Source organism: Halichoeres trimaculatus, unplaced genomic scaffold (genome assembly GCF_033239565.1).
Source record: "Halichoeres trimaculatus isolate MK-OKI-2021-1 unplaced genomic scaffold, fHalTri1.1 fHalTri1_scaffold_11, whole genome shotgun sequence".
NCBI classification, from domain to species: Eukaryota; Metazoa; Chordata; class Actinopteri; order Labriformes; family Labridae; genus Halichoeres; species Halichoeres trimaculatus.
In genome coordinates this window covers 22,943,295-22,964,006 of record NW_027437189.1, presented here as the reverse complement: position 1 = coordinate 22,964,006, position 20,712 = coordinate 22,943,295, and the positions used below count along the sequence as shown (strand labels likewise).

The window sequence follows — 20,712 nt, the reverse complement described above, 5'->3', positions numbered from 1 at the left end:
ACTGGTGTGTAAAAAGTGTGGGTTTGTGCAAAGGTACTCACATGACAGCACACTGGGCAAAGGAGAGGTACTCCACCAGGACGTCGAGACCTCTGTTTTCATCGTTGAGGAACTCCCTGACCCACCTGTGACGCACAGGAACAGAGAGGAGTGAGCCGGGCACAAGTTTAAGAACACACCCTTATCCTTTAGGACAGTGTTTCAGCTATTAACGCAGAGGAAGGGAGAAGCAGACAAGAAAAGTGATTAGTGTGTTAATTCTAAACTTCACAGATTCTTGTCATGTTTTTAACATCCTATACTATTCATTTATAATGTAGGCTTGTTTTTTTCAGGTGTAAGGACTCTTCAAAATGGGTTTTATTATCTTAGTCCTTAAAAGCAGGGACTGGAGGCAAAATGAGGGGGCATCTGTAGACCAATTGAAAGACAAAAGCATCAGGAATTGTTTTTCCAATCAGACACAACAGGTATGTATACTGCTAGATGGTAGTTACTTTTATACTTCCAGGGGCTCAACTATCAACCCTGACTTCAAAAAAAAAGAAGAAAATTTGCAGGAATGCCATGGAAAGTCAGCTCAAGCAGTTTAATTCCACTTTTCTTGAGAGAGAAACAGCTCTAAACAAAGGAATTCCCATTGCGACGAGACAAAGAATGTGGAGGGCATATGGCTGAAGGAGCTGGGCTCAAGTCAAACCCCTGACAGTCAACAGTATTTTGTCTGCCTCCCCCACAAGAACCCCTTCACCACCTCCCCACTTCTTCAGGGAACTCCGGTGGGGGGACAGGATTGGGGTAAAAGGTTCTTAAAATAGTCTGGTAGTGCTGGTTATGGTGGCAGGGAGCTGGCCAGCCAACGGTAAGACAGGCAGGAAAGCAATCAGGAGGCAAGTAGAGGGGGGAGGAGGGGGAGAGTGGGAGGAGGGGGAAAGGGAAGAGAGGTGAGGAGAAGAACAGAGGAAAGCAAACAAAGCAGTAAAGAGTAAAAAACGGGTGCAGGATGGAAAAGGAGGAGGGGGTGGATAAGAAGGCGGGCTTGATCATCAGTTTCCTGTCTGCAGCCTCCCTCCCCTTTCTCCCTTCCTTGCCTCTGACCCCTCACTCCTTCCTCACTCCTTCCTTTCTCTCTTTCCCTTGCTCCCTTTCAGTCCCTCTACATCTGTCCAACCAGTTGCTATTTCAGATTTTCTTGGCAATCTCAGGAATAACACATCAGAGAAGGGCCTGGATTCAGACACACACAATAAACCAGCATCTGTTTCACTTAATTCCATCCACAAAGAGTCTGCTGAAAATAGCTTTCCTCTTTTCTTTGCCTCTGTGTATTTTCTGGGAAACGCATCAAAACTGACCTTTATTGATGAACCTAATAGAAAATGAGTTATCCTTGGAACTCAGTGAACTCTGTGGAAAATCAAAGCCATTTTACAGGCTCCTTCTGGTTCAGATATTCAGTGGCAAGTCGTAGAAGCACATTTTTTATGTGTAATCATCTGTGTGACAAAGATTCATAAAGCCAAGGATTAAGTCTGCAACACAGAAGATAAAGGCTAGAAAGGCTTATGTAACATCCACACTCACACTAAAAACCCATTGTCTGTTACAAAATAGCATAACACAATACAAAAGGATTGTTTACTTTAAAATCTGACAAATGTGTAAACATTGAAGTATCCCTGAGTGTGTTTTTGTGCTTTTCATTGAGTTCAGCGTTGGTCAACTTGGCTTCCTGTCCCTCTGGCAAACACAACAAGGCTTCCTGCTCCACACTATGGGGGAGTGGATGAGGCAGCACAATGGATACCATCTGGGCATTATGAGCACCAGCTCCATGAAGTGGAGCTGCAGAGCTTGGCAAGGTTAAAACAATGGGGATCTCTGGGCACCATGAGCACTGGGGGTCCTTGCAGCAGCAGCGAGAGCAAACAGAAAGGACTATTCATTACAATAATAATGTGACTTCCTTATGCACTGTGGATTAAACAATAAATTTGCTTTCAAACTGCTGGATGAGATAAGGATTGATTACCCAATGTGATTTGTTCTCAGTGAGATCTCCAGCTCCCTTAAGACTTTGGTGGATTCCTGCACCCGCCTACGAAACTTCTGCAACACATAAAGAGAACAGAGTTATGATGCAGATGTATCAATATGCAGTCACTAAATGAGCAGGAAAGGTTCATATGTTACTTAAAAAGGAAACACTGATTCAAAAATATATAGTAGCAATAACTACTGTTTTGTGGTTTACTACTGAAAAATGTCTAAAACTGAAAGTGGAGAAGCAGGCAGGCTTTACATGACTTTTTTATTTGCTTCTCCTTTTTTTTCACTGTTGTCTGCAGCTCTCAGGAATCATGTGATTGTTTTGTGTTTGTGTTATGCTAGTTGTATGTTCTACAGCCTACAAAACAGGTCAGTTGCATACATTTTGTCAAAAGTATTTCAGCAATTTTTTTCCTAGCAGCTGCTAACAAACTGTTGATGTAGCTTGTTAGCTAAGTTAATGGCAGCAGCTAATGTATCTAAGTTTTTTAATTTTTTATTTTCTAAGTTGTGTTATATTTTAGTTTCTCTGACTTGGCTGCCACTTCAGACAACTGCTTACTGATGTTCTGAATGTGAGTTATGCTAGCACTTGCTAATGGAGCAGACAATACGTCTCATTCAAAACTGTTGGTCAATTGCTAGGTAAGTTAAGCTAGTAGCAATACTGCAACCAACAATGCAACTGAACTGCAAACATATTTTTAAGATATATCCTGTTTTCTTTCATGCTGTCCTTGCAGCATATCAGGTGATATGATGTAACCCAAAACAGTTTATCCTGTAATGTAGTATAGCCAAGGATGTTGCCAAAGCACCAGTTGTTCATTTTTAACTCAAAAGTGTTATGCTAGTAGCTGCTAAAGCAATAATCCTGACCCACAAATATTTTCTGTACGATGGTTTCACCCCAGTTTGCTAGTGTTTCAGGCTAGCAGAGCCATACACAGGCAATGAAATAACTAACCCACTAACAGCTTAGTAATGTATTTAATGTCATTTATGCTTGTAATGGCTAACAGTGCTAATAATGTGGCTAACTGTTAAGTTTTTGAAGGCAGCTAAATGTACAAAGAATGTAGCTCAGCCATCAACCTTTTTTCATCTGATGTGATAGTTTTGAGTTTCTTTGTAGCAATTAGCCTAGTGGCTAATGTGGTGCAACTCCTTTGCAGTTTTATTTTACTCAGCTTTTTAGGGCACATAACACTAGCAGAGGCTAATGTAGCTAGCCAAACTGCTCTCAGTTTTTTTAGTTATTCCACTCGGGTCATGCTAGTAAAGGCTTTAATATATAACGTCAGTTCCCCTTTAGAGTGAGGCTACGTTAGAGGTTGTTTGTCTCACCTTTCGTGTGACTCCAGGGTCTAGGTATCCTCGTAGTTTCTGGATGTAGGTGTGAGGCGGATTCTTCACCTGAAATCTCTCCTGAAGATGGACAACAGAGAAACTGTAAGCACTGTGTTTGCTGAAGTTGTCACAGGTTGAGTGATTTCATGATGACAGGTCACTGATGCTTGAGCAAATTGATAAAACAGGATTTAATTTTTATCTAATTTTAAACAATAATAAATGTAAACTCATGTGTTTATGAAGCAAAGCCTTAGTTGTTCAGAAGCATTTCTTTGAAACCTCCTGGTTCTCTAAATTTATCACAAAATGTTTTTTTTTCCCTGTTTTTTTCCTAGTTAGTGTCAACACCGTCACACAATAAAAAGCTAATTATTCTGTTTTAATTATTTTCATTCCGGTAATGAGCTTCTAAATCATTATGTACACACATTAATTATCAAATGTTGAATATTAACCTTTTCTGATTTTTTTGTTTTGTAGTTTCATTGGTTCTCTTTTAAAATCAGTTTTGTCTTGCAACCTTAATCATTAATCATTACATTAAATACTCAAATACACAGTTTAAGACAATAATTAAATATATCATTATAAACATAAAACTGTTTAATAAATCACCAGCGTAAAAAAAATACTGTCAACATATTTATCTAGAACAACAAAAAAAAAGAGGTTTTACCTGACGGTGGTGACACAGTTCTGATGGCAGTAGCCTACCAGATAATTCCTTTTTTTTTTCAAAATAAAGTTTATTAGCTTAACAACTTCTTGAACAATTTGGTACAACATATAACAAATTGTTTTTAACTTTTTTTTTATCTCTAAAAACAATCATCAACAACAAGAACTGTTATGTTTAAGTATGAATACCATAAACTAGAATTCCTTGGCTCAAAAATCTTCCAAAGATGTCAGTAAGATTTATCAGGGAGTAGACGATTAATGTTCTCCACCTCAATAAAGTCCATGACTTCAGCAGACAGGTAGTCAATCTCCCCTGTCCTGCTTGCAGGACCTGGTGATGATGGTTGTGTGTTTACATCAGTTCAGCAGTGTATGAATAAGGGATTTTGAACGCACCTGGTCACAAATCAGGTCCCACTTCTTTTCATTGTCATACTGTCTGAGGAGCCGCGCTTTGTCCGGTGGCAGGTTCATAGAATTCTGAAAACACAAAAAGGGAAGCATTAGTGATTGTCACATGTTTCATTCTTTATTCTTTTTGTGTTTCATGACCACATGTTGGTTAGAGACGCTGCCTCTGGCGTCAAAAGCAAAGCAGCAGCAACTTTTTGGGGTCTTACACCATGACCTTCCTGTGTTGACTTTCTCTATCCTGTAGCAGGGGATGATCTGCATCTCCTCACCCAGACACACTTTACTGTTAACCACAACAAGCAACAATTAAAGAGCTGCCCAATTACTAGACCTGTCATCTAATCCCCTCATAAAAACACTTAAACACCACACGAGACATCCTGAGGCAGCTACTTTACTATGGCTCAATTTAAACCCTAAATGCTCTAATTTGTGTTTGGAGACCAGCCCACTGAGGGTTTTATGCCCTTACTATACAGTTGAAAAAAACACAAACTTAGCTACACAAGGTTTTGAGTCAGGACATCCCTCACAAAGTCAAAAGCTTGTTAGCAGTGGCTAATGTACAAACAGGATGAAGACAAAACACATCACCTCGATATTCTTCTTTAGAGAGACATAAGGGGCTGTTTGCACTTCCTACCTTAATTTATGTCTGAGTAAACAGAACCTATAAGCCCAGCCACTAACGGCCTGCCAGCTTGACTTTTAACCTCCAGCTGCAACTCCCATCTCAAACACACCGACCTGTGAACTCATCCCAGGTCAGATATAATGTTCACGCTGGCATTTTGCCACTCGTGGAGGGTTTGACGGATGGAAAATGACATGTTCTTGTTCTCATAACAACTTCTCAGTCACTGGCAGGGCTTGAACATCTCATGAAACTATTTCAAAATAAGTTTTCCACGTCGGGAGGACTGGCTCACTCCATCAGCCCATCATGAATCATTGGTTTATTCAGGTCTGAGATAAGGAAACACTGCTTCTGTATTTTATTTTGGAATCAAAACTCCCCACCAGTTTGTGAAAGAGTCCGCTAAAATCATAACTAAAGTGAAAAAAGTGTTGCCTGACAGAGCTTCCTATAACATGCTGTTGCTGTAAAGAGCTGCAGAGATCTCATATGGAGCCTTTGACGTAACCTGCTGTATAAAATCCCATGCAGGAGAGGAGAGGAAACATGCATACCAGATGTCCAGAATTACAGGAGGAATGTGTGCTGTTTATAGTTGTAGTTTATACTAGTAAATTTTCTCTCATGTCTGACCCCCAACCTGCTCCCTCTCCCCCTCTATCCCTCTTGGGAGACATTCTAGTCTTAAGGAAGGCCAGACAAGGAAGTGAGGAGAAGTACCTCCCATCTGTATCTGTCACTAATAAATTATTTGCTTCTGAGCATGGTTAACACAGACTGCACCTTTATATCTGGAAAAAAAACACAAGAACATTTTCAAGATGGGGATGGAGGCTTTTAATTCTGCGTTTCTTGGCAGGAGAAAGGTTAATGAGTTTGACAGGAATGAACTGGCAATTTTAAGCTGATGTTTTTATGTAGTCTAAAGTTTTCTGATTTCAGTCTCTGAAATATGTCTGGCTTGATATATTAAAGTTTTGGGCCTGCAGTCACATAATAAGACATCTAATGATGCTCCTCTTGGGCCATATGTAGTCATAATTTGATCTCTCTTTCATGCACTGGTGATTAGCAGACAAAACTACAACTAATTTGAGACAAAATCAGTAAATAAAAATAAACTATGTGAGACAACAACTTGGAGCAGTGTCCTCTAAAGATAAAGCTGACTTTTTTGATTTGTATAAAGAAATGATGAATAAGAAGGAACACTAAGTGGATTTCTTAAACACACTTCAGATAATGTTTCACAGACTTCAGATTGGATGTAAACACCCAAAGGGTAAATGAGAAATTAAGTCCAGTCTAGCATCTGTCTGGGCACAAAGCCTGGTTCCCTTTGTTTCCTCGGTCAGTCATGCATACTGAAGTGAGGCAAACAGGCAAAGAGCAAGGTCCCCATTTGTGGTAATGCAATCCTGAATAGCTGGGAAACATCCAAAGCAGACACACGTATACACGAATGAAACAAAAATGTGCACCCAATGGCAAAAACATGATCATCTGTCTGGGAAAAAAAAGGTTGATGGGACAAAAACCTGCTCCCTTTATTGCATTTGGGAGAATTATGATACTAATTACATGAATCATAGATAAATGAAGCTGATATCATAGCCACCTGCTGTTATGAGTTCTAAAAACACACTGAAGACTTTGATGTTTCATACTGGTCCATCTTTTGTCAGTTAAAGCCTCAGGTAGTGTAAACAAATACAGGTGGGACTGTGTGCAGGTGTACGCAGAGCCACAAATGTTAAAGAGACTTTTTCTTGAATAAAGAAGAAGGAAGATTAGATGTTATTCCTACAACTGAGCAAAGAGCAGAGGGGTTGTTTCCTTTCTGACTAGATTTGGGTAATTTGAGCCAAGTAACCCAATTTAGCTAATTTCATTTCACTTTCTCCCACAGCGATACAATCTTGCACTTCCTGTGTTTATAAGAAGCTAAAAAGATGTGGTTTTATGGGAGAGAAGGAGCAGGGTCACGCTAAAATGAGTGGCCCATTTTAGGGGTTAAATACTACAGAAATGCCAAAAATGTGTGGTGCTGGTTATGAAACCATGATGCCCACATATCTCTGTCCTCCAGTAAGGCCTTTCTTGTTCGACCTGCAACTGGCCTGACAAAGGATTTCAATGTGCAGCTTTGTTATTATTTGGTGTGCTGCCATTCCCATCCTTTGACATTTGAGCTATTTTTCTCCCAATAGAAAATCTCCAACAATGGCTGGTGGGCAGGGTCAGCGTGTATGCCCTGTGGTGATGCTGTGCAGAGCAGACTCGGGGTAAAACACAACACAAGCACACTGCTGGACCAGATGAACTGGTTCCATTATCACCCATATCTCTGCAATCATACTGAGTTATAATCCGCTCAAAATGAGAATATTTGAGAACGTAACCATAGATCATGAGAAGCTGCTTCCTAACTTCTGGGAATGATCAGATTCAAGAAGTAAAAGACAATCCTTAAAACACAAAGAATAGTATTTCATTGCAGCTTCTGTTAAATAAATGGTTAAAGGGGGAAAAGGAGTAACAAACAAAGAAGGGGAAAAAAACTCAAGATGGACGAGGCGCAAAGAGGTAAAAGAGAAGTCATGGAGGAGATTTAAGCAGAGGAGTAACACAGGCCAACAGAAAGGGCATAAACTCTACAACAGAGAAATCTGAGCTTTGACAAAGACGGACAGAGGTTTATTAAGACTCAACAGTTAAAGTAGTTGAGGGGGTCAGGTTTCTGGTTAAGGAGGCATGAAGAGTCCAGGAAAGCCATCAGGGACTCAGCAGAGCGCTCCAGTCACGCACAGACCCCCACAACAGAGAGGGGGATGCTGCAGAGTCCAGGGTCACTGCAGACTTCAGAGTCAACAGGGCAACTTCACCAGCCTCTAAAGCAGACAGCTTCCTAATCCGGGCTGATTTACAATCTGCCCTGAGTCCAGCGTGTGACCTACAGCTCCAGTCAGAGGCTCCCAGAGAGACAAATGGAAAAGAGTGACAGGATGTTTCCCGCTCCATCTTTCTCACAGCTTCACACTTTCCATTAGGATAAGATAAAACCTCACAGCACTGCAGACTGAATTACGCTTCGTGTTTGCACAGGAGCTCTTATTACCTCCGCCAAGGAGCTTATGTTTTTGGAAAAGTTTGTCTGTTTGTCTGTGAACAACATAACTCAAAAAGTGACAAACAGACCTTTATGAAATTTTCAGGAAATGTTCGAAATGGAATAAGGAATGACTGATTGAATTTTGGAGGTGATCTGGATCACCGTCTGGACCCAGGATTTTTTTCTAAAGGATTCTTTATCTTTGTGAAATAGTACCGTTTTCCCCATATGTGAATATAACTCCACAATAAATGGTCGGATTGTTGTGCAAAACAATACAAGACAAGGTCACCATAATTTCTGACAGATGTAAAAGTACGATCCAGATCCTGGCAATATTCTGGATACTAAGATCTGGAATATGAAATATGTACTGGGTCATCATAATTTTCAACACTGTCAGGTAATAAATTATCATACAAACCTTACACCAAATTGTAGCAGACAGTCTGCTGAAAGGGAGTATAACATTAAAGTAGGACTAAAGTTTTGCGTCACAATCACAATATGCTTAGTGGAGGTCTGAGCTCTCTGAGTGCTTTTCTAGTTGCTGAAAGTTTTCCTGGGTAACTGTAAAGCATTCAACAGAGGTATAAAGCAATGTCATCATCACTTTCATTTTTTGTTTGAAAAACCTGAAGATAAAAGTTAGGAGGTTGTTTGACCTGTATTAACATATTATCTAAATAAAAATGTACTTTAGACAACAAAGGTAAGAGCATTGTTCGAAAATGTAAATTCAGCATGTTTGATTTGGTTTATATAGATTCAGTGTTTATAAGCCTTCATAAGAATAAAATAGTTGTATACATGGCAAATCATTTACATGTAATTTCAGACTGTAACACCCTGAAAACTAAACCCATTCACTTTGATCTCCCTTTTGTGCTCTGTCAGTGGGTTGGAAATGCAGCGTCTGTGTTTTTATCTACTTTGATTTGGTTTACACAGGCCAGACTAGTTGTCATCAGCTCAGAGGGAAATGAGTGGGTGGCTAAAGAGCCCAGGAGGCTGGACTGAGCCTGTGGCAGCTCAGACACTGAAGAGGTCCAGACAGTCTTCTTTACCCCCAACAAGTCTGAGTGTCTGCCCATCAGGGTGGGGTTCAGAGGCACGACTGCACTGCCAGCTGCACTGCCAACATCAGTGACAATACACTGACAATGGACTATCTACACCCACAAGAGATGAGGCAGGGTTATGTTTTATGATGTACTTTTATAGGTTTTACATAACCTGGTTAAAACTTGGACCACTCACACACTTTTGGCTGAGTTAAACATGAATCAACAGGTAGTTGTTTGATTGGTTGACTTAGCACAAAAAAGTATCACATCTACAAAACTAAAGCTAAATATCAAATACAACTTAACAACTGAAACTGATAGTTTCGTGATGTGTTTTTTAGCGTCTAATTTTCCAATGAGCATTGAGATATAATGTCTTTAAATTGTTTTTTACTGCTGCCACCTTCATAAAATGTCACTGGCTTAGGAACATGTCTCACAAACTGATGATCTTTCCCAGAGTTGGGGCAGTATTCACTAAGGTCTATTAAACGGGCCTATGTCAGCTGATAACATGATACATCAGTGCATCCCTAATTCTGTGTTTAGACAGTCCGTAGCCTGATACAAGCTTGAACAACTAGCATGAGGTTGTGGCTTGGTTTTTAACAAACAGACAATGAGTGGAAAAGGTCTTCGTATTTCTAGTAAAGGTGAATAAGAAGATTTTTCAAACTGAATCAGGTACTTTTACAGGTATCGACCAAATTCTGTCAAAAGCACCGGGTACCGATTCACGTAGAATCAAAAGGTACCATGTTACGGTACCTAAATGCATCCTTGTGACTGTGAGGGAGTGAAAGAGTAGGCAATTTTTCATTCTAGATATGTACACAGCATTGCAAGGTTATATACTGAAGAATAAATATGTTAAATTGAATATATATATATATATATATATATATATATATATATATATATATATATATATATATATATATATATATATATATATATATATATATATATATATATATATATATATATATATATATTCTGTTATTAAACAAACTGATATTTTTTTACCACAAAACACAGTAGAGTACTGAAAATTGGTATTGTTGAGTACCAGTACTGATTGCCAGTTACTGGGCATCGATACCATATCATTTCAAATCTGAAAGGTACCCATCCCTATTTTTAAGTTAAAAATGTTTACCTCATAATACCTGTGTAACATAAATAAATAATAGCGCTCCCTGGTGCACCAAATGAACTGCAAAATGCAGAACAATTTTCAAAATAAATTCATGGTTTCTTTGTTTTTTTATTTTATTTTTTTGGGTTTTTTTGTCTTGTAAGATTTATTCAGAATTGATTTCAGTGAATTTAAGCCCTAAAAAACAGTTTTCAAGCAAATGAAAATAAAAACTTTGATCAGCCTTTTCAGATCCTCCTCCAACATTCATTCTTCAACACTTTCTTTACTTTAAAATGAATGAAAGTTATTCAAAAACAAGCATTTACGGATTGATGTGACTGCCAGACGTTTAGAGACCAAGATAACCCTCAGATATCTCAGGTGGGTAACTGTTTTTTTTTAAATACTAAAAAAAAAAAAAAAAAAAAAAAAAAAAACCTTTATCTGGCTCAATTTTCTCGTGAAGAAAAACTATAAATTTGCTAGAGCAACTTAATAATGGCAAAAAAATCCTGAAAAAAAAATACTGAACTGATCTGGTGGAAAATACACGCCCAGCCAAAGAGGAGGAGAGCTAAAGCCTTGTGTTGTTATCTAAAGACGGTGGATAAAGCCAGGCCACTGATCCCTATCAGAAAAGTAGAGCCAACCAGGAGGCAAAGAAAACACAATGGGTAGGAGAGCTGGCATTAATGTTTTCTTTCAGCTTAGAAATGTAAAAAAATAAATAAATAAACTAAGGGGATACCGTGTTTCTGGGCCAGAGGTGGATGGATGAAGTTCAAGATAAACTGTGTTAGAAAAAAATGAAGATAAAAATAACCACCTCCTGTCTCTTATGAAATGGGAGGGACAGGAAGGGTAAACACATCTCATTTTTTAAAGGCTGTGCACTCAAACATAAGTTCTGCCAACATGAGGTGGAGCTCAACAAACAGGATGACCTGATTCAGTGACATCATTTATGGTAAACGTCAGCGTGAATCAGACTGTATGACAGCACCAACATGTATCTCACCAGCTTTCATTAATGACCGTCAGGGCTTTTGTTTAGGCTCCAGCTTTTCCTCCACATCGAAACCCACTGAAAGGAGACAGGATGAGAAGCTCGGCTGTTGTCGTCATGAGGCTGCGGGGACTTCCTGAACTCTTCAGGAAATTAAAATCCGGCCTGAGTGATGTCAGATTTGTACCTTAGCTGCTACGTGTTACACAAGCCTGAGTGTGTATGTGTGTGTGTGTGATTTTTCACGCTGGCTCCAACAATGAATGAGTTGTAGGTGTTTTTTTACGGCTCCTGGGTAAAGCCTCCTTGATTTGGAAGCAACAGAGTAGAGTGTGAGAAAACACTGCCCTCCTTTCTCTGAGCAGATATCCAATCACCCTATCGCTCTTTTGTGAAGTAACCTGAGCCAAGCAATCACAACAAAGCAGGAGTCCTGCATAAAGACCAGGAGGGCCAACAAGGCAGATGCTACACCAGCTCTCTCCTGAGGTGGGACTGAAGCTGGGGCGGAGGGGAGGGGGGCAGAAAGCAGAGGAGATGTTTTTCCAACAGGAGGAGAGGTGAAATTATCAGTCCTCCCTGTCCTGGTTCATGTTTACAAAGCAAATATAATCAGACTCCAATAAGAGGTTGTTTACAGAGATATTAACATAACAGGTAAAGCAACTTATTTGGATGAAAACAAAGTCAGCTCCAACTGCATTCCTGACATGAGACCTCGAGCATGTAGTGAGTAAAGATAACAACATACAACTGATCCTGACACAGATAACATAAATTCCCTTCAATTTTTTTAAACAAAGACAGAACAAATGGCAAGATTTTAACCTTCTTTACCAACTTATCTCTGTTTTATTTGAACCAGCTCTTAGGCTAAGATTTGAGCTACTTCCCAAATACTTGTGACAATAATTGTACTAAATAAAGCTACAAAACTGGTACACGTAAAAGTCTTTCTAAAAAAACTTTTTGAACCACGTCAAAGATGACATTTTGAAGTTCATAACAAATCTATGAGCTGAAGTCCTTTTAAATTAGTTTGGGGTTTAAAGGTGACATAATTTACAGCTGTGATGGTGGTTTGAGGTTTTCAGCTGCTTTATCCTCTGTTCTCTTCCCTCTCATGCCTGATATCGTTCAGAGACCTCCTCTCTTCTCCCATGAACTCACTTCTTCTGGACTGTGACCCATAAGTAATTGTTAAGAAAACAACTTTCCCTCTTTGGTCACTTCTCTACACCATAACACTAAATGGAGATTTCACAGAAAACTAAGGCAACAGGAAGTTGATGAACTGCCATTTTTCACTGGATACATTAAGAACCACCTCCCAGAACACATTTGCTAATCTGTTTATTCACACGATGACATAACAGCGATCAAACGTGGTGATAGCCACGCTCAAGCTTGAGACCGTTATCATCACAGGGCTCTTTGAGCCAAACTATCGGTCACAGCTTTAGATAAAGATGAATATGTTCCTCTTCTGAAGCCAGATGTTCCTCAAACTTCAAAAGAGAAAACTTGAAACACACATTTGTTTACATGAGCTTCTCCAGGATGTATTCGACCAGCACAACAGTAACATCAATCTTTCCCTATCTAACAACTCTTTGTCCTTTTTAAACACACTGTATCGAGGAAGTATGCACACAATTAAAGATATGAGTGAGGTAAATACAGGGTTATAAATAAACACTGCAAACTGATCATGAATCAGAGGCATTCATTCAATCCGGTGTGTCGAACATCCTGTTTGTCCTCTGTGCATCCGTACATGGGTCCAGGGAAGCCCCGGCCAACAGGAGATATACACAGGGAATGTCAGGAATGCAGGTACATGAATGCCTCAATAACTCATGCTGGCCGGGCCTTTTGACACACTGCCCAGTTAAAAAGATGAAGGTCAGACTGAGAGAAAAGCCTGAGCCTAAGCTGTGAAGAAGTACGAGGTTTGAATCAAGTCAACTGTCTGAAGATGCTTTTTTTTTCTTACGAGGTTTGTTTTAGAGGGAAGGAGAAATGGTGCAAATAAAAGAAAGAGGAACAAAAACAGAAACCAAGAGACAGTCAAAATATGCAGAATTCACATGTGATTCACTTGCATGGTCATATGTATGCAAAAGTTTCCCTTATTACATAATGACGATGCGATGATGTATCACTGTAAAAGGCAGAAGTTCTTCAATATGCCCGAAAAACAGACGACCATGAGTCTAAAGAAAAGGCCTGACAATGATAATTACGTCACATAAATTGTTGAGAAGTATCAATCTGAAATCTGCTGTTAATAAACAAGCTTACAGTGGTTCTTGGAGCGTCCACATAGAAAAAAAGGAGTGAAGCAGCACAAAAGGCACCAGGGGATGAGGCCCCCCTTTCTAAAACAACACTGACTGACAGACTCCCCATTGTACTGAGGAGGAAACCACCTCTCCTCCAACCTACAGTCTCAGTGCAGCTGCATTAAGAGCAGCATGCAAACCCCCACTGACATGCACAAATGCACACTAACACACACATGCACATACCCAAAAACACTAGCATGTGCATATAAATAGCAAACACATGCTCTTCCTTTGAATACATGAATAAATCCAGATCCACACACATTTCAGTGATGTGCTAGGACAACTAATCTCTTACTTGTTGCTCTTTTGGTGGAGCTGTGAAGATGAAAAGAACAAATAAACAACAAACAAAAGGAGAAAAAAGGCTGGTCTTCATATCTATTGTTCTGTCTGGCTTTAATTTTTAGAGTTTGACATTTTATGAGTTATAATTGCCAGCTGAGTCCAAGATGAAAACAGCAAAGTTCTTCCACATCTGTATGCTCAATATGACACAGCTTTTAAATAAGAAGCTGAGCACTGAGAATGCAAACGGCTGGGAATAGGGAATCTGGTTGCTTAACAACAACAAAAAAAGCTGTTATTTATGAGGCAGACAAGCTGTTGTCCCTTGAACATTTTGATATATTTGCTAGGCTATGCTATTTAGCTTTAGTGTGGCTAAATGCCTGAGAGGGCACTGACCTCTGAGTCCAAAAAAAAGATATGAACACACTTTCTGAAAATGTGTTTGTTTTCCTTCTGGGAGGAGCTGGAAATAGCTAACTAGCTCTATCTAACGTTTGCAATTAAGAATACTTTTTCTTTTTTTAAAATCTTGTGTCGTAGCACTAAATATAATGTGTCAGTTGATAACATGTGGTCAGGATAGCAGAAACCCCTTCTATTAAAAATTATTTTTGCTAGGCTAAGCTAATTAGCTTCTGCCTGGATAAATGCCTGAGAGGGCACTGACCTCTGAGTCCAAATCAAAAAGGTATGAGCACATGCTCTGAAAAAATGTTTGTTTTTCTTCAAGGTTTGCTTACCACTAAGGTTGGGAGGAACTGGAAATAGCTAACTAGCTTTATCTAGCTTTTACAATTAATATACTTTTTCTTTTTTTAAAATCTTGTTTTGTAGCACTAAAATGAAAGTGTCAGCTGATAACGTAGTCAGGATGGCAGAAACTCCTTCTATTTAAAAGTATTTTTGCTAGGCTAAGCTAATTAGCTGATAGCCTTCTGAAGTCACATCTCAGACTATCACACAAAGGATATCTTAGCATTACAACTAAAAAAGTAAGCTGGTTCTAGCAAATCCATCTGACCACAAACGGCTGTTTTTAAACATTTCATTGAATGTATAAACCAATCCCAACATAATGTCATGAGTGATGAGCTTGATAGATACTTGATGCTTGAAGAAAACTCCTTGATTTTTTATGTTCAATCAAAGCTAAGCTAATTAGCATCTGGCTGTACCTATACACCATGGACTTAATATGGGCAAACACTTCCTTGTACAAAAGTGTTAACAAAGCATTAACATAATTCCAAATCATGACTACCATTTGAATTGAGGGAAATTCAGACTCTTCAGTCATCCAACCACACTCTGTTTTTTTTTTTTTTTGTTGTGATTTTTAATTTTGTATTCAAACCAAAGCAAGTAGGGTTACTTTTGAGCTGGTACTATCTCTGTTTTTCAGATGTTTATGTTAGCACATGCAACGTAACTGCTGGTTGTAGCTTCATATTCACTGTGAGCAAATGAGAACACATAGAAATCCTTGTCAAACAAGAATCTCATTTCTCTGTTTAGTAACTATTTCATACGGACAATAAATAAACTTGTTACATCCGCTCAGCCCTTGTCTATAACTTGACCTCTGCCTCCCACAGTAACTGCACAGAGAAGCAGAGAAGCAATAAAACTCCACATAAAGCCGAGCCCACCACAGACCTGTAGCCCAAGGGTTGAGAGGGCCAGGTGGACAGCCTTGTGCTGAACCCCCCCCCCCCCCCCCCCCCCCCATGCCTGTCTACTCGCCTGCTTCGAAACAAAGTTAACTGTGCATACTCAATTCCCATAATCCCCCTCTTCCTGGGATGAAGTGGTGGGTGGCAGAGCCAGATGTAGGCTGCAAACTCTCTCAACTTTAGTGACGTAACAAACATATTTCCATATCAAGCGAGAAGTAATGGTGTTGATGTGAGTGAGAAAGGGAGTGGTAGACACACTAAGCACATAAATAAACTGCAACCACCGTTAAACTCATAAAAATGATTTAGGTTTATGCCCAATAAATGCATCGCACAGCTTGACTCCATTAGTTCCACTTGAGTGGCATCTATCAGACACTGCAGCTTTCTTTAGACCTCAGTCTAAAACAGTGATGTCAGACAAGGCAACAGAGTCTCATTGTCGGCATGTCCGGTTTTACTACCACTGAGTTCACTTCTTCATCTGTAGTTTCCCAGCATCTGCTTGAGAGAGATCTCTCTTGAACAACCAAACCACCAAAAAAAAAATAAAAAAGCTGAGACGGCGCATCGATGCATGATGCAACTCCATGTCGGAGTTTAAAGGATGTGGAGAGTTGAGCAAACTCAGACAAATCATTCAGGATGGTTTCCAGTGCAATCAACTGGTGGAAAAAAATCTGATGCTGCAGCTCTAACAGCTCTTAACTATGTGTGTGCTGTTTAAAAATGTTGGTAAAGTCATTACTACTGAGAACAGTGGCAGACCGCCAGTTCAAAGAGAATTTTCCCTCTCTGAGTTCTCCTGTGGCCTCGGCCTAGACTCAACCACAGGAATCCAGCAATGGATTGGTGCTCAGGCACTTTGAAAGAGGATCCCAGGCCAGACATGCACCTTTAGAAAAAAAAAATCACTCACTCATCTCACATCAATTTCATAAGGACAAAGTCATATGGAGAAAGTTATTTGGGGAGCAAACCCACAGTGAGAGGGATTCAGGGGACGGGAAGGTAGGAAATGCTGACTGGATGACTGAATGAGAGGTTTAGTTTCCAGTGGAATTACACAAAGCCAAATATCCCAAAGAGTGAGGACAAAGAGACGGGAGAGCCAATCTGCAGAGAAAGCTACCAAGGTCCAAGACGTCGTTTGGAGACATGGCCTCTGTGTTGGGATTATGGTGTCTATCTGTGAGGTCTACTGTAGCTTTACATGTGTGATTATCTGAACTAATGGCACATTATGCCCCCATAATATCCTCCAGAAACACACTTCTCATTGTAAAGCAAACCGACCACAACCACTGCTGGCTACAATGCAGTTTCCCCTTTGAAAGGAAGAAAGGAAAATGCCAGGCAGCTGTTTCCAGCCACTAAAGACAGAATTGAAGCTGTTTCCGAGGATGCTGGACGCAAGAGACGAAAGCGAGACAATGCCTTTAGCACATGCGGCCAGTTAGAACTGACCCAGGCATTTTATTAGCAGACCGCATGAAGTAGTTGGAGCTAAACCCAAGGGGGTTTGAGCCCCTCCTCTACACCCCTTAGCCATTTACAGTAGAGGCGCCCTGTTAAAGTCATTAGCCTGGGGATATTACTACAGAGTGGATGGCTTCTGCACCTATGACATCATTATGGCTGCTGTGAGTCCAGTGGGACATCTGCAGTGTGCTGTGTCTGAGAGAGGAGGGACTGACATGCAGGAGTAGATACATCCATCTACATCAGTGTCATCATGCAGAGCTTCAGAGGAGGAAAACATTTCATAATAATTTAATGTAATGTGTATTTTTTAATGCCAAGTCCACAGCATCAACACTAAGAGCTGGAAGTTTACTTAATTTGACAGTTGCACTCCCAGATCATTTTTGGCATACTTGATACTTTTAGGGGAGATAAAGCCAAGGCCAGAAAACACGTCCAAGGCCTTGTGGCTATAAGGAGCTCCAGCCATGAGGACAGGGGCTTTTGATGTCTCTTTATCTCACAACTACGGGCAACTTGGGTGGAGAGAGGAGCATTGTCTGATAAGAACACTAAAATATACAAGTGTGTTGTTCTTTCTCACAAAGTAAAGGAAATCTGGAGCTACTGTGGGGTAGGGTGGGGTGGGGTTAGAGGGGTTGAAAACTTCTCCCTGCTCAAAGGACACAACTGAAATGTTGAGTCTACCGCCGCTTGCACAGAAATCATGCGCTCTGCACGGCTGAACATAATAACAGGGATTGACTTTGTAATGCAGGCAAGTCAAACAAATGCAGACTGTACCGGCCTCTAAGCAGGATGCATGATGGTAATTTTTCTCTATGGGAAATCTGATGCATACGCAGAAGTACCCATCAGTCACATGGAAAACCTTCGATTCATCTTAAACCTCTCATGCAGTGAGTCACTGAATAAACAAGACACTATTTGATCTGTCATAACCGCTCTTACAGTACAATTGTCATAATGCGACATCCACCAGGTCTTAAATGTCTCCTTGCTGCATTTGCCTCTTTATGTAAGGCATTAAAAACTTAGCAATTAAAATATAGTACTCCAGAAAGACAGAGGCCTTACAAACTGTTGAGGAATGAGACTTTATGAGTAACGCTGTGAAGAGCCACCTCTTTGTTGCTGATGCTGTAATTAAGGTATTAAACAGCTGAAAATCAAGGCTGGGTGTGGTAGAGTTGAAATGAGGAGTGAGAAGAGCAAAATGAGCACCTGTGGGGAACAAAAACTAAACAGGAGTGTAATACCTATGTTCAAAAGCATTCTGATTTTTGTATTTCTGTTTGGATATGGGTGGAGCTGAAGCTCAGAAAGGCAACTCAAAAAATGCAACAAATGATGAAAATTTTCCAGTAAATGTAAAGATTGTGACTTCGACCTGGGTGCTCTGATATGAGTAGCATCCTGATGTAATTGTTTCAGTCCTGATATAACTTAGCAGGTTGTACCTGGAACTAATATTTCTCTAGTTATGACCAATTCATTTTAGTGTGACTATGAAATATATTAATAAAATTTAAACTTGTTGATGACTTTCTTCTGCTTCTTCATTTTTCTTAATAATAATCTGGTCACTGAAATGTAAGATGAAAGCACTTTTAAGTGCCCTGTTTTGTTTCCTTAAAACTCTAAGAATCCTGGTTAATATCAAAAAGGCTCAAACAATAAATGAATAGAACAATAAAGAAACATTGCAGGAGTAGAACTTGAAGATTTTGGTTGAATCTGCGGAAATCAATCTGCCGTTTTATTACCAATTTTGCATTGAGTAGCTTGTTAAACTAAGATTTTTCCAGCACAGATGACCAACTGAGTCACCGGCTTGTTAACTTTGGCATTAGTTATTACAGGAAGAGCTCCTAGCTTGTGATGAAGAGGGAAACAGAAATAAATGTGTAAAGTCCCTGGTTACGTTAAGAAATGTCCCCTTGATGTGGATGACAGATTCACTTGTCTGTGTTGAGAGTCGGTAAAAGTGGGTGTTGACTGTGTGCTCATTATTACAAAGCGCTCAGACAGCTCAACTCCAGCCTGATGTGGAGTGTGGAGTGGGAGAGAGGGGAGGGGGAGACTAACCGGGTGTGGGAGTTTTGGGGGAATTCAGAAAATGTTGTTTTCACTTTGCTTGCAGCGAGACAACTTTTCGTAAACTCATTTGGGGTAGGTCGTGATGTGCTCTGTCAAGAATATCAACAAAAGTGTCTTTTCCGCCTGTGTTGACAACAAAAAGCACAAACACACACGCACACACTCTCCCCCAGCTCCCTCCATGCTGCGTTCAGTGTTTGCCCCTTCAGCCAAACGCTGAGTTGTCTGACTTTAGGGGAGACAAAAGAACCACAGGGGAGGGAGAGGGGGGACAGCAGGCGGAGAGTGAGGGGCGGGACTGCACAGGTCGCCTCATCAGAGGTATCAACAGCTCATCATGGACGGTAAATACAGCACAAAACAAATACACAAACTATTTAAAACCAGAATTTAACTCACATAAACAACCGCTGTTGATGATTTCGAAAGCATTTTGAATTGTGAACTGAATTTCAGTACCTCAATACGTGAATTAAAACGTAAAAATAGCTCAATTTATCGATATTACTTATCCTTCAGACTGATGTGAACTTACCAAAACAATGGCAAACTTCTCCTCCAGCTCGGTGGGGTCAGGCATGGGCACCTTCAGAGGCATGATGTGATGCTTCATCTCTGACTGGCCGTCCACACTTTCTATATTACCCATTTCGTCCCAGATGTGCCGTAATCCTCAACTCTGTAAATCCTTCAGTGTCTTGCACTGATGATAATCCGGGTCAGACAATCAAAACACTTAAAAGTAGTCCAAAAATTTCATTTACGGATTAATCCAAGTGGTCTACTTCTAGAGATAGACAGTTGACAGTGAAGTTGTCTCGTGTTAATGTCCATAAATGCCATTTACAGTCACCAGCGCGATTAGTTTTTCCTTCAAAACTTTCTTTCAAAAGAAACAATAAAAAAACAGCTGCTTTGTCTCCCGGAAAGTAATTTTAAATGTGCCAAGCCAATCCATTACTTACAACAGATTTCCACTCACGAGAGAAAACTTTGTAATGCCGACAAACAGTTACTTTTACTGCTCAACTTTCTTGGCTACGACGTGTTTCCATTCATTATTGTTGTGTGATCCTGATTAAGCCCTTTGCTGTTGCCTCCACTCAGAGGGCAGGTTTTCTTCTTTAGTCCCGCCCCCTGCAGGAGGGGAGGTGCTCCTATTGGCAAGAAGACCTGTCACTCTCACCAGCTCCGCTGCCCTTCCCCTCACATCTGTAGGCAGTGAGCCCACATGCAGAGCTGGACGGAATACTCAGTGTACTCCAGCAGTTTGTCGCCACCTGGTGGCAATGTATGAGTATGACTTCCATTTACCTTTGAAATGTATTTCTGACTTTATGATATCTTAGTTG

General features: G+C 40.2%; 1 protein-coding gene across 4 annotated transcripts in view; it reads right to left on the bottom strand.

Moving 5' to 3' along the window:
* The window catches only part of fmnl3 (formin-like 3), a 37,163-nt gene extending 16,730 nt beyond the window's left edge, over positions 1 to 20,433 (bottom strand). For all 4 annotated transcript variants that reach the window (XM_074681213.1, XM_074681212.1, XM_074681215.1 and 1 more), the window contains exons 1-5: positions 19,896 to 20,433; positions 4,480 to 4,563; positions 3,397 to 3,477; positions 2,033 to 2,109; positions 42 to 125 (exon numbers count right to left, since the gene is read on the bottom strand). In XM_074681213.1, the coding sequence (XP_074537314.1) occupies positions 42 to 125; positions 2,033 to 2,109; positions 3,397 to 3,477; positions 4,480 to 4,563; positions 19,896 to 20,009 (440 nt within the window). In that variant the 5' untranslated portion in view covers positions 20,010 to 20,433. The remainder of the gene's footprint in view (positions 1 to 41; positions 126 to 2,032; positions 2,110 to 3,396; positions 3,478 to 4,479; positions 4,564 to 19,895) is intronic.
* Between the last annotated feature and the right edge of the window lie 279 nt (positions 20,434 to 20,712).